The sequence below is a fragment of the Pelophylax lessonae genome, assembly GCF_965119305.1.
Source record: "Pelophylax lessonae genome assembly, chromosome: 2".
Classification (NCBI taxonomy): domain Eukaryota; kingdom Metazoa; phylum Chordata; class Amphibia; order Anura; family Ranidae; genus Pelophylax; species Pelophylax lessonae.
Window position 1 is genome coordinate 720483784 of NC_138769.1, and position 14762 is coordinate 720498545.

The 14762-nt window shown below is 49.8% G+C and overlaps 1 protein-coding gene across 1 annotated transcript in view; it reads right to left on the bottom strand.

Annotated features, from left to right (window-relative positions):
* LOC309548452 (NADH dehydrogenase [ubiquinone] 1 subunit C2-like) overlaps window positions 1-14559 on the bottom strand; it is a 20911-nt gene extending 6352 nt beyond the window's left edge. Inside the window, exons 1-2 of the mRNA XM_082248396.1 lie at window positions 14323-14559; window positions 5135-5278 (exon numbers count right to left, since the gene is read on the bottom strand). Coding sequence (XP_082104522.1) covers window positions 5135-5278; window positions 14323-14461 — 283 coding nt within the window. The 5' untranslated portion in view covers window positions 14462-14559. The remainder of the gene's footprint in view (window positions 1-5134; window positions 5279-14322) is intronic.
* Window positions 14560-14762: the final 203 nt, after the last annotated feature.

Sequence of the window (14762 nt, forward strand, 5' to 3'; positions counted from 1 at the left end):
CAGAAATTTCAGGAGGAGAGAATAAAAAAAAAAAAAAAAAAAAAAAATAGCAGCCCTTGTTTTTTCCCCCCCCATGACGGGTTGCCTTTAACCTGCCTCTAAACAGCGGCTCCTCTGAAAAGAGATCCATGCATACTAACCAGTTACAGAGGAGGTCTAGGGCCTCAAATTATTTCTCTCGCTTTAACGATCGCGGCGATACCTCACCGTTGACATATGTTGGCGCAACTTGCGTATGCGTTCGCTTCTGTGCGCAAGCTGACGGGGCGCTTTCATTTTTTTTTTTATTTTTACACTGTCCGTAAAAAAAAAAAAAAAAAAAAAAAAAAAAAAAAAAAAAAAAAAAAAAAAAAGGATGATCACTTTTATTCCTATTATAAAGAATGTAAACATCCCCTGTAATAGAAATAAGCATGACAGGACCTCTTTACTGTGAGATCTGGGGGTAAAAGATCTCACATCTCACATTTAGACTAAACACAAAAAAAAGGTCATTTTTTTTCCCCCCATGATAAAAAAAAAAAAAAAAAAAAAAAAAAAAGGGGGCTCTTTTAACCACTTTACCACCGGAGGATTTTGCCGTCTTACGTCTGGGTCACTTTTTGTGATTCGGCACTGTGTGACTTTAACTGACAATTGCGCAGTCGTGCGACGCCGTACCCAAACGAAATTTACGTCCTTTTTTTTAGGTGGTATTTGATCACCTGTGCGATTTTTACTTTTTGCGCTATAAACAAAAAAAGGAGCGTAAATTTTGAAAAAAATAACTATTTTTTCACATGAAATTCCCCCCCCCCAAAAAAAAAAATGTAAAAATCAAAATTTTTTTACATTTTTGGCCAATTTGTTTTCTGCTACCTATGTTTGGTAAAAAAAAAAAAAAAAATATCGCAATAAGCGTATTTTGATTGGTTTGCGCAAAAGTTATTGCGTTTACTAACTAAGGGAAAGATTTTTGTCATTTTTGGTGTTTTTTTTTTTTTTTTAAACGAGTAATGGCGGCGATCTGAGATTTTTTTTTGCGGGACTGCGACATTGCGGCGGACAAATCGGACCCTTGACTGACATTTTTGACACTTTTGGGGGTACCAGTGACATTACTGCAGTAATCAGTGCTATATATATGCACTGTTACTGTAAAAATGACACTGGCAGGGAAGGGGTTAATCTTATTGGAGAGGGAGGGGTTAATGTATGCCTGGTGCTTACTGACGTGTGTGGGGGGAGGTGACTGAGTGACACAGGGACAGATCGCAGGTTCAGCTATGCTGAACACTCCGATCTGTCACTGTCTGTCACTTAGGAGATCCGCCCGCTCTGTTTACACAAGTGGGTGGATCTCCACACTAGATCCCCGACGATCGGGGAAGAGCGGCGGCGATCACCGCTGCTCCTCCCCTGGTCCGACTCCCGCTGTGACTGAATACAGCGGGAGCGAGCCTCCGGCAGCACGCAAGCGCCGCCCACAAGGGGAGGAGTCCAGCGATGTAGGTCTACGTCGCTTGACGGGAACGAGCCACTTTGCCGCAGTAGAGGCACAGTGACTGGTCGTATAGTGGTTAATCACTTCTGGACCTGTAAACTTTCCCCCCCTAATGACCAGGCCCCGTTTTGCAATTCGGCACTGCGTTATTTTAACACACAATTGCACGGTCATGTGACGCTGTACCCAAATAAAATTAATGTCCTTTTTCCCCCCCACAAATAGAGCTTTCTTTTGGTTGTATTTTATCACCTGTGTGATTTTTATTTTTTGCTCTATAAACAAAAAAAAAAAAAAATAAATAAAAAAAAAGCGACAATTCTGAAAAAAAAAACTAAAAATCTAATTTAACAATTTAGGCGAATTTCTTTTCCGCTACATATTTTTGGTATAAAAAATTGCAATAAGCGTATTTTGATTGGTTTGCACAAATGTTATCGTGTCTACAAACTACGGGGAAGATTTGGCATTTTTATTGTTTTTAATTTTTCTTTTACTAGTAATGGCGGTGATCTGCGATTTTTAGCAGGACTGCGACATTGCGGCGGACAGATCGGACCCCTAACTGACATTTCTGACACTTTCTGGGGGACCAGTGACATTACTACAGTAATCAGTGCTATACATATGCACTGTTACTGTAATAATGACACTGGTAGGGAAGGGGTTAACACTGGGTGATCAAGGGGTTAAATGTGAGCCTAGGGGAGTGATTCTAACTGTGGAGGGCGTGGCTTGTGAAATGACCATAGAGACCTGTGATCCTATATAGAAGGATCACAGGCGCTCTGTGATCATTCCAGGGAGAAGAACGATCAGCTGTGTTTACAACAGCCGGCTGTCGTCCTCTCTCAGCGGGGAGCGATCGCAGGTGGCCGACGGCAATCGGAGCCGCCTGACCAGTGCATCTGAGTCCCCGCTGCCGAGTGGGGGTGGGAGCGCGCCCCCTAGACGTAGGTCTACATTGTTTTCCTGCAGGAGGGCTGCCCAGCCACAGCAAGATCGGCGGTGGGCGGTCCTAGACCAGTTACAAGCTGTTGCTAGGAAGTGACTTTATGATGTCGCTCCGGTCCACCAAGGCCATAGAGTTGAGTGGCGGCCATCTTTCCTTCACTAGACTTCCTGCCTGAGAGGACCGGATCATTTTCCCCGCAACGGGCGGCTCCGGTAAGCGGGGGGGGGGGGGGGGGGGGGGAGACGACCTGCTGCCATAACCCCAGTATTGATCGTCAATACATGGTGGGCGGTCCGGTAAGTGGTTAAGAGAGGAATGTTATCTAATAAATTTAAAGTCAGCAGCTGCAAATACTGTACCCCAGATCCATACCAGCCAATGGAATTCAAATGATTCTTCCCACCACTGCTGGATCCCCGTTGCCACCATCTTGGTTTTGGGAGGAAGCTGTGACTTGCTGATAACAGTCTGCTCTCTACTAGGCAGGCATGAGTCATTCATGACATCCTGAGCTTATTCTACACCACAGGTGTCAAACACAAGGCCCCCAGGCTGAATCCGGCCCTCCAGGCCAATTCATGTGGCCCTCGCACCCCTCCTGTAGCTGCAGGAGAGCTCCAGCCCTCCTCTAGACCCTGCACTTTCTGCTTCCCAGTAATGCCCCAGCTTCTTCCCAGCAGCAGTGCAAGGTAAGGGGGGGGGGGTGTCCTGTGATGTAAGGGAGGGTGGGGGTAACTCTTGAATTCTGATGGGGGGGGGGCTTCTTGACATCGGATACAAGAGGGGGTGGGGTGCTCTGGACATTAGTCTTACAAATTCAACCGGCCCTTTTGGGGCAATCATAATGTTGATGCAGCCCATGAAGAAATTGAGATCGACACCCCTTTTCTACACGGATGCCAAACTCCACATCTCTCCCTCAACCCCCCCGATACAAGGACAACCAGCGCCCCCTCATCCCAACCTCCCCTGATACAAAAGACAGCCAGCGCCCCCTCATCCCAACCTCCCCTGATACAAAAGACAGCCAGCGCCCCCTCATCCCAACCTCCCCCTGATACAGAGACAGCCAGCGCCCCCTCATCCCAACCTCCCCCGATACAAAAGAGAGCCAGCGCCCCCTCATCCCAACCTCCCCCTGATACAAAAAAGACAGCCAGCGCCCCCTCATCCCAACCTCCCCCTGATACAAAAAAGACAGCCAGCGCCCCCTCATCCCAACCTGCCCTGATACAAAAGACAGCCAGCGCCCCCTCATCCCAACCTCCCCCTGATACAGAGACAGCCAGCGCCCACTCATCCCAACCTCCCCCTGATACAAAAGACAGCCAGCGCCCCCTCATCCCAACCTCCCCCTGATACAAAAGACAGCCAGCGCCCCCTCATCCCAACCTGCCCCGATACAGAGACAGCCAGCACCCCCTCATTCCAACCTCCCCCGATACAGAGACAGCCAGCGCCCCCTCATCCCAACCTGCCCTGATACAGAGACAGCCAGCGCCCCCTCATCCCTACCTCCCCCGATACAAAAGACAGCCAGCGCCCCCTCATCCCAACCTCCCCCGATACAAAGACAGCCAGCGCCCCCTCATCCCAACCTCCCCCGATACAAAGACAGCCAGCGCCCCCTCATCCCAACCTCCCCCGATACAAAGACAGCCAGCGCCCCCTCATCCCAACCTCCCCCGATACAAAGACAGCCAGCGCCCCCTCATCCCAACCTCCCCCGATACAAAGACAGCCAGCGCCCCCTCATCCCAACCTCCCCCGATACAAAGACAGCCAGCGCCCCCTCATCCCAACCTCCCCCGATACAAAGACAGCCAGCGCCCCCTCATCCCAACCTCCCCCGATACAAAGACAGCCAGCGCCCCCCTCATCCCAACCTCCCCTGATACAAAAAAGACAGCCAGCGCCCCCTCATCCCAACCTCCCCTGATACAGAGACAGCCAGCGCCCCCTCATCCCAACCTCCCCTGATACAGAGACAGCCAGCGCCCCCTCATCCCAACCTCCCCTGATACAAGGACAGCCAGCCCCTCCCCCTGATACAAAAGACAGCCAGCGCCCCCCTCCTCCCAACCTCCCCCTGATAGAGACAGCCAGCGCCCCTCCTCCCAACCTCCCCCTGATACAGACAGCCAGCGCCCCCTCATCCCAACCTCCCCCTGATACAGACAGCCAGCGCCCCCTCATCCCAACCTCCCCCTGATACAGACAGCCAGCGCCCCCTCATCCCAACCTCCCCTGATACAGAGACAGCCAGCGCCCCCTCATCCCAACCTCCTCTGATACAAAAGACAGCCAGCGCCCCCTCATCCCAACCTCCCCCTGATACAAAAGACAGCCAGCGCCCCCTCATCCCAACCTCCCCTGATACAAAAGACAGCCAGCGCCCCCTCATCCCAACCTCCCCTGATACAAAAGACAGCCAGCGCCCCCCTCATCCCAACCTCCCCTGATACAAAAGACAGCCAGCACCCCCTCATCCCAACCTCCCCCTGATACAGAGTCAGCCAGCGCCCCCTCATCCCAACCTCCCCCTGATACAAAAGACAGCCAGCGCCCCCTCATCCCAACCTCCCCCTGATACAAAAGACAGCCAGCGCCCCCTCATCCCAACCTCCCCCTGATACAAAAGACAGCCAGCGCCCCCTCATCCCAACCTCCCCTGATACAAAAGACACCCAGCGCACCTTTATGGGCGAAGAGCTCCGGGTGTCTCTTCATGTAGTGAAATAACTCCCGGTCCTTCTTGGCGTTCCTGTAGTTCTCATATTTGGTCATGTGATACCCGAGGAAAATGCCAACAGTGGTGAAGAGTATCTGCCTGTGCACACCTGGAATGAGAGGGAGGGAGTTTAGTACATCATGCAGTACAAGCTTTATAAATAGTATAGATGTGGTCACAAAGGAGATGGGAAGAAATGTGGAGGGGGGACACCACAAATAACCAATCGCTGGCATCAACTTGGTTTACAAGAGTGATTCCTTCACTTTGGAAATTATTCCATTAACATTTTGTTCTGTCTACAGGAAATGTTATGTCCATGTTGTGCTTACCCCCCTCCACACCCCAGAGCTGTCCCCAGCGCAGACAGGTCCTCTTCAGGTACAGTGACAACCACGTCATTCTGGCCATTTTCTGTGAGCCCAGCCTGTTATATACATATCCTCTAGAACAGGGATCTGCAAACTGTAGCCCTCCAGCTGTTTCAAAACTACAAGTCCCATCATGCCTCTGCCTCTGGGTATCACGCTTGTGGCTGTCAGTCTTGAAGTTCTGCAACATCTAGAGGGCCACCGTTTGCATATCCCTGCTTTAGGCCAAGGGTTCTCATCCTTATTGACACCAGGGCTCTGGAAATGCTTCCAAATCCTTCTGTGCCCCAACAGAAAAAAAAAAAAAAATTGGTTTATATTCAAATAATAATAAGTACAGGGATGCAGATTACCCATCTGGAGGGCACTGGGGAACACCATTGGAGATTGGGGCATTCTAGGGGCATTCTAGGGAGCTGGAGGCTCTGCAGCGAGCTAGGGGGCACCGTTGGAGGTTGGGCTAAGGGCCCTGAATGGGTCTAGGGGCACTACAGAGGCACTGTACCATGTTAGGGGATCTGCAGCTAGTTTGGGTACACTGTGGCAGGTTGGAGGGGGAATCTGTAGCTAGCTTGGGGGCACTGCGGCCCACTAGAGGCACTGTGCCAGGTTAGGGAATCTGCAGCTAGCTTGGAGGCACTATGCCAGGTTAGGGGATCTGCAGCTAGCTTGGAGGCACTGCGGCCCACTAGAGAGGCACTGTGCCAGGTTAGGGAATCTGCAGCTAGCTTGGAGACACTGCGGCCAACTAAAGAGGCACTGTGCCTGGTTAGGTGATCTGCAGCTAGCTTGAGGCACTGCGGCCCACTAGAGGCACTGTGCCAGGTTAGGGAATCTGCAGCTAGCTTGGAGGCACTGTGCCAGGTTAGGGGATCTGCAGCTAGCTTGGAGGCACTGTGCCAGGTTAGGGAGCTACAGCTAACTTGGAGGCACTGCGGCCCACTAGAGAAGCACTGTGCCAGGTTAGGGGATCTGCAGCTAGCTTGGAGGCACTGCGGCCCACTAGAGAGGCACTTTGCCTGGTTAGGGGATTTGCAGCTAGCTTAGAGGCACTGTGCCAGGTCAGGGAATCTGCAGCTAGCTTGGAGGCACTGCGGCCCACTAGAGAGGCACTGTGCCAGGTTAGGGGATTTGCAGCTAGCTTGGAGGCACTGCGGCCCACTACAGAGGCTGGAGAGGAACTATGGCAGGTTAGGGGTATCCGTGACCCTGGGGTTGGAAACCAATGCTCTAGGGCAGTGATGGCAAACCTTGGCACCCCAGATGTTTTGGAAGTACATTTCCCATGATGCTCAACTACACTGCAGAGTACACGAGCATCATGGGAAATGTAGTTCCAAAACATCTGGGGTGCCAAGGTTTGCCATCACTGCCCTAGGAGGATGTGGGCTGGGCTCACGGTACTGCAGATCTGAGGGGCGCTCATACATTATTATACGAAGCATCACTCAGTCCAGGGAGCACAAGTGAGTGCCGTCTGCTGAAGGAGTGGAGGATGGGGGGGGGGGGGGGGGGGGTCACTAAAAACTGCTGTTTCTACCCCCTAGACTTAAACAAGCATTTACCCCTTGCAATGTAGACAGTCAAGGCTGGATTTTGGCTTTCACTGAAGTTAGGTTAAAAAAAAAATATATATATGATTATAGTGTGTGCACAGTATTTTATCCAATGGTTGCCACCGCACACAAATCAGGGATAAAAAAATGGGCCCCGGTGCACAGCAAAAACTGGTGCATAGAAGCCAAAAAAAAAAAAAAACACGTAATTTTCAGGTCTGGAAAGATGAACGCGTGATAACGGTTTTATTTTGACTTTGACAAGGTACGACCTCGTCTTCCTCAGGAGCTTGTGCCTTGTCGAAAATGTTAAATAAAACCGTTATCATGCGTTCATCTTTCCAGACCTGAGAATGCTGCTTTATTTTTTGAGAGTATTTATATATATATATATATATATATATATATATATATATATATATATATATATATATATATATATATATATATATATATATATATATATATATATATATATATATATATATATATATACACACACACACACACACACACAGTGGGTACGGAAAGTATTCAGACCCCCTTACATTTTTCACTCTTTGTTATATTGCAGCCATTTGCTAAAATCATTTAAGTTCATTCTTCTTCCTCATGAATGTACACATAGCACCCCATACTGACAGAAAAACACAGAATTGTTGACATTGTTGCAGATTTATTAAAAAAGAAAAACTGAAATATCACATGGTCCTAAGTATTCAGACCCTTTGCTCAGTATTTAGTAGAAGCCCCCTTTTGATCTAATACAGCCAGGAGTCTTTTTGGGAAAGATGCAACAAGTCTTTCACACCTGGATTTGGGGATCCTCTGCCATTCCTCCTTGCAGATCCTCTCCAGTTCTGTCAGGTTGGATGGTAAACGTTGGTGGACAGCCATTTTTAGGTCTCTCCAGAGATGCTCAATTGGGTTTAAGTCAGGGCTCTGGCTGGGCCATTCAAGAACAGTCACGGAGTTGTTGTGAAGCCACTCCTTCGTTATTTTAGCTGTGTGCTTAGGGTCATTGTCTTGTTGGAAGGTAAACCTTCGGCCCAGTCGGAGGTCCAGAGCACTCTGGAGAAGGTTTTTGTCCAGGATATCCCTGTACTTGGCCGCATTCATCTTTCCCTTGATTGCAACCAGTCGTCCTGTCCCTGCAGCTGAAAAACACCCCCACAGCATGATGCTGCCACCACCATGCTTCACTGTTGGGACTGTATTGGACAGGTGATGATGAGCAGTGCCTGGTTTTCTCCACACATACCGCTTAGAATTAAGGCCAAAAAGTTCTATTTTGGTCTCATCAGACCAGAGAATCTTATTTCTCACCATCTTGGAGTCCTTCAGGTGTTTTTTAGCAAACTCCATGCGGGCTTTCATGTGTCTTACACTGAGGAGAGGCTTCCGTCGGGCCACTCTGCCATAAAGCCCCGACTGGTGGAGGGCTGCAGTGATGGTTGACTTTCTACAACTTTCTCCCATCTCCTGACTGCATCTCTGGAGCTCAGCCACAGTGATCTTTGGGTTCTTCTTTACCTCTCTCACCAAGGCTCTTCTCCCCCGATAGCTCAGTTTGGCCGGACGGCCAGCTCTAGGAAGGGTTCTGGTCGTCCTAAACGTCTTCCATTTGAGGATTATGGAGGCCACTGTGCTCTTAGGAACCTTAAGTGCAGCAGAAATCTTTTTGTAACCTTGGCCAGATCTGTGCCTTGCCACAATTCTGTCTCTGAGCTCTTCAGGCAGTTCCTTTGACCTCATGATTCTCATTTGCTCTGACATGCATTGTGATCTGGAAGGTCTTATATAGACAGGTGTGTGGCTTTCCTAATCAAGTCCAATCAGTATAATCAAACACAGCTGGACTCAAATGAAGGTGTAGAACCATCTCAAGGATGATCAGAAGAAATGGAAAGCACCTGAGTTAAATATATGACTGTCACAACAAAGGGTCTGAATACTTAGGACCATGTGATATTTCAATTTTTCTTTTTTAATAAATCTGCAACAATGTCAACAATTCTGTGTTTTTCTGTCAGTATGGGGTGCTATGTGTACATTCATGAGGAAGAAGAATGAACTTAAATGATTTTAGCAAATGGCTGCAATATAACAAAGAGTGAAAAATTTAAGGGGGTCTGAATACTTTCCGTACCCACTGTGTATACACACACACACACATAGATACACACACAGTATCTCAAAAAAGTGAGTACACCCCTCACATTTCTGTAAATATTTTATTCTATCTTTTCATGTGACAACACGGAAGAAATGACACTTTGCTACAATGTAAAGTAGTGAGTGTACAGCTTGTATAACAGTGTAAATTTGCTGTCCCCCTCAAAATAACTCAACACACAGCCATTAATATCTAAACCGCTGGCAACAAAAGTGAGTACACCCCTAAAGTGAAAATATCCAAATTGGGCCCAATTAGCCATTTTCCCTCCCCGGTGTCATGTGACTCGTTAGTGTTACAAGTTCTCAGGTGTGAATGGAGAGCAGGTGTGTTAGATTTGGTGTTATCGCTCTCACTCTCTCATACTGGTTACTGGAAGTTCAACATGGCACCTTATGGCAAAGAACTCTCTGAGGATCTCAAAAAAAAGAATTGTTGCTCTACATAAATATGACCTAGGCTATAAGAAGATTGCCAAGACCCTGAAACTGAGCTGCAGCACGGTGACCAAGACAATACAGCAGTTTAACAGGACAAGTTCCACTCAGAACAGGACTCGCCATGGTCGACTAGAGAAGTTGAGTGCACATGCTCAGCGTCATACCCAGAGGTTGTCTTTGGGAAATAGAGGTATGAGTGCTGCCAGCATTGCTGCAGAGGTTAAAGGGATGGGGTGTCAGCCTGTCAGTGCTCAGACCATACGCCGCACACTGCATCAAATTTGCATGGCTGTCATCCCAGAAGGAAGCCTCTTCTATATATGATGCACAAGAAAGCCTACAAACAGTTTGCTGAAGACAAGCAGACTAAGGACATGGATTACTGGAACCATGGCCTGTGGTCTGATGAGACCAAGGTAAGCCTATTTGGTTCAGATGGTGTCAAGCGTGTGTGGCAGCAACCAGGTGAGGAGTACAAAGACAATGTGTCTTACCTACAGTCAGGCATGGTGCTGGGAGTGTCATGGTCTGGGGGGTGCATGAGTGCTGCCGGCACCGGGGAGTTACAGTTCATTGAGGGAACCATGAATGCCAACATGTACTGTGACATACTGAAGCAGAGCATGATCCCCTCCCTTCAGAGACTGGGTCACAGGGCAGAATTCCAACATGATAACAACCCCAAACACCTCCAAGACGACCATTGCCTTGCTAAATAAGCTGAGGGTAAAGGTGATGGACTGGCCAAGCATCTCTACAGACCTAAACCCTATTGAGCATCTGTGGGGCATCCTCAAACGGAAGGCGGAGGAGCGCAAGGTCTCTAACATCCACCAGCTCTGTGATGTCATCATGGAGGAGGGGAAGAGGACTCCAGTGACAACCTGTGAAGCTCTGGTGAACTCCATGCCCAAGAGGGTTAAGGCAGTGCTGGAAAATAATGGTGGCCACACAAAATATTGACACTTTGGGCCCAATTTAGACATTTTCACTTAGGGGTGTACTCACTTTTGTTGCCAGCGGTTTAGACATTAATGGCTGTGTGTTGAGTTATTTTGAAGGGACAGCAAATTTACACTGTTATACAAGCTGTACACTCACTACTTTACATTGTAGCAAAGTGTCATTTCTTCAGTGTTGTCACATGAAAAGATAGAATAAAATATTTACAGAAATGTGAGGGGTGTACTCACTTTTGTGAGAAAGAGGGACCGTCAGTGGAGACGGTAGATAGAGGGACGGTCAGTGGAGACGGTAGATAGAGGGACCGTCAGTGGAGACGGTAGATAGAGGGACCGTCAGTGGAGACGGTATATAGAGGGACGGTCAGTGGAGACGGTATATAGAGGGACCGTCAGTGGAGACGGTATATAGAGGGACCGTCAGTGGAGACGGTATATAGAGGGACCGTCAGTGGAGACGGTATATAGAGGGACCGTCAGTGGAGACGGTATATAGAGGGACCGTCAGTGGAGACGGTATATAGAGGGACCGTCAGTGGAGACGGTATATAGAGGGACCGTCAGTGGAGACGGTATATAGAGGGACCGTCAGTGGAGACGGTATATAGAGGGACCGTCAGTGGAGACGGTATATAGAGGGACCGTCAGTGGAGACGGTATATAGAGGGACCGTCAGTGGAGACGGTATATAGAGGGACCGTCAGTGGAGACGGTATATAGAGGGACCGTCAGTGGAGACGGTATATAGAGGGACCGTCAGTGGAGACGGTATATAGAGGGACCGTCAGTGGAGACGGTATATAGAGGGACCGTCAGTGGAGACGGTATATAGAGGGACCGTCAGTGGAGACGGTATATAGAGGGACCGTCAGTGGAGACGGTATATAGAGGGACCGTCAGTGGAGACGGTATATAGAGGGACCGTCAGTGGAGACGGTATATAGAGGGACCGTCAGTGGAGACGGTATATAGAGGGACCGTCAGTGGAGACGGTATATAGAGGGACCGTCAGTGGAGACGGTATATAGAGGGACCGTCAGTGGAGACGGTATATAGAGGGACCGTCAGTGGAGACGGTATATAGAGGGACCGTCAGTGGAGACGGTATATAGAGGGACCGTCAGTGGAGACGGTATATAGAGGGACCGTCAGTGGAGACGGTATATAGAGGGACCGTCAGTGGAGACGGTATATAGAGGGACCGTCAGTGGAGACGGTATATAGAGGGACCGTCAGTGGAGACGGTATATAGAGGGACCGTCAGTGGAGACGGTATATAGAGGGACCGTCAGTGGAGACGGTATATAGAGGGACCGTCAGTGGAGACGGTATATAGAGGGACCGTCAGTGGAGACGGTATATAGAGGGACCGTCAGTGGAGACGGTATATAGAGGGACCGTCAGTGGAGACGGTATATAGAGGGACCGTCAGTGGAGACGGTATATAGAGGGACCGTCAGTGGAGACGGTATATAGAGGGACCGTCAGTGGAGACGGTATATAGAGGGACCGTCAGTGGAGACGGTATATAGAGGGACCGTCAGTGGAGACGGTATATAGAGGGACCGTCAGTGGAGACGGTATATAGAGGGACCGTCGGTGGAGACGGTATATAGAGGGACCGTCGGTGGAGACGGTATATAGAGGGACCGTCGGTGGAGACGGTATATAGAGGGACCGTCGGTGGATACGGTATATAGAGGGACCGTCGGTGGATACGGTATATAGAGGGACGGTCAGTGGATACGGTATATAGAGGGACGGTCAGTGGATACGGTATATAGAGGGACGGTCAGTGGAGACAGTATATAGAGGGACCGTCGGTGGATACGGTATATAGAGGGACCGTCGGTGGATACGGTATATAGAGGGACCGTCGGTGGATACGGTATATAGAGGGACCGTCAGTGGAGACGGTATATAGATGGATGCACACAGAATACAGATTTCATAAATATTTGAGGAAATATTGGGTGGCATAAGAAAAAAAGAAAATTTTCCGCTTTCATATCTACCCCCCCCCCCCCTCAATTCCATCACTGATATGACTGGAGCGCCCCCTGGTGACAGTTAATTAGAACAGCCTGGAGTGTAACAACCTCTACCCCCTCCCCCCCCCCAGGGTTGTCTCCAGTGTGCGACTAAGAAGAAATTACAAGGTGAGCCAGACTGGATTTCTCCCACTAAAATCAATATTTATTCCTAATCATTCAATCACATCTGACTGACCAATAATAATCCCGGATATCTATAAATAGACTACAGAACATTCCACATAGAAATCTTCCAGGAGGAAATTTGTCATCAGTCACACAGACTGCGTGTGTTTTAGTCCCACATGGTGTACAGTATATTATGGGGGAGGGATTCTGTAGTGCAGAATGGGGGGGGGCAGTGTGCAGTATATTATGGGGGAGGTGTGTTGTAGTGCAGTATGGAGGGGAGATGTGTGTTGTAGTACAGTATGGGGGTAGGGGAGGTGTGTTGTAGTACAGTATGGGGGTAGGGGAGGTGTGTTGTAGTACAGTATGGAGGGGCAGAGGTGTGTTGTAGTGCAGTATGGTGGAGGTGTGTTGTAGTGCAGTATGGAGGGGAGATGTGTGTTGTAGTGCAGTATGAGGGGTGGGGGGAGGCGTGTTGTAGTGCAGTATGGGGGGTGGGGGGAGGCGTGTTGTAGTGCAGTATGGGGGGTGGGGGGGAGGCGTGTTGTAGTGCAGTATGGGGGGTGGGGGAGGCGTGTTGTAGTGCAGTATGGAGGGGGAGAGGTGTGTTGTAGTGCAGTATGGAGGGGGAGAGGTGTGTTGTAGTGCAGTATGGAGGGGGGAGGTGTGTTGTAGTACAGTATGGAGGGGGAGAGGTGTGTTGTAGTACAGTATGGAGGGGGAGAGGTGTGTTGTAGTACAGTATGGAGGGGGGAGAGGTGTGTTGTAGTGCAGTATGGAGGGGGGAGGTGTGTTGTAGTACAGTATGGAGGGGGAGAGGTGTGTTGTAGTACAGTATGGAGGGGGAGAGGTGTGTTGTAGTACAGTATGGAGGGGGAGAGGTGTGTTGTAGTACAGTATGGAGGGGGAGAGGTGTGTTGTAGTACAGTATGGAGGGGGAGAGGTGTGTTGTAGTACAGTATGGAGGGGGAGAGGTGTGTTGTAGTACAGTATGGAGGGGGAGAGGTGTGTTGTAGTACAGTATGGAGGGGGAGAGGTGTGTTGTAGTGCAGTATGGAGGGGGGAGGTGTGTTGTAGTGCAGTATGGGGGTGGGAGGTGTGTTGTAGTGCAGTATGGAGGGGGAGGTGTGTTGTAGTGCAGTATGGGGGTGGGAGGTGTGTTGTAGTGCAGTATGGAGGGGGAGGTGTGTTGTAGTGCAGTATGGGGGTGGGAGGTGTGTTGTAGTGCAGTATGGAGGGGGAGGTGTGTTGTAGTGCAGTATGGGGGTGGGAGGTGTGTTGTAGTGCAGTATGGAGGGGGGAGGTGTGTTGTAGTGCAGTATGGGGGTGGGAGGTGTGTTGTAGTGCAGTATGGAGGGGGAGGTGTGTTGTAGTGCAGTATGGGGGTGGGAGGTGTGTTGTAGTGCAGTATGGAGGGGGGAGGTGTGTTGTAGTGCAGTATGGAGGGGGGAGGTGTGTTGTAGTGCAGTATGGAGGGGAGTCTCACCCGCTCGGAAGCCCGGGTAGTTGTTGTAGACGTTGTGTAGCAGGGCGCTCACGTAGCCGATGATGCCGAGTTGGACGGAGCCTCGGTTTAACAGGGCGGGGGGTGGAAGGCCCCGAGCCTCGTCCGGTATCAGACCCATCGCTCCGCTTTCCCAAGGACACCGGGGGACACCAATGAAGGACGGACGAGAGTCACCGTCACATCCCTCCCCCGGCAACAGAGGCGAAGGAGAAAGGTTCTGCCGGATCCCGCCCCCTGCGGTCTCCGCCCCCTGCACACCAGTGTGTGTTGTCCCCTCCCCGCTCAGTGCCCGCCCCTCTCATCCGGGTCTCTCTCCTGAGAATGTGATAAACTGAGATGTACATAGTATGGGGGGGGGTGTAGTTTTCTGAAAAAAATCTAGGACTGTGGCCCCCCAGGACCCTGGCTCCTCCCACTAT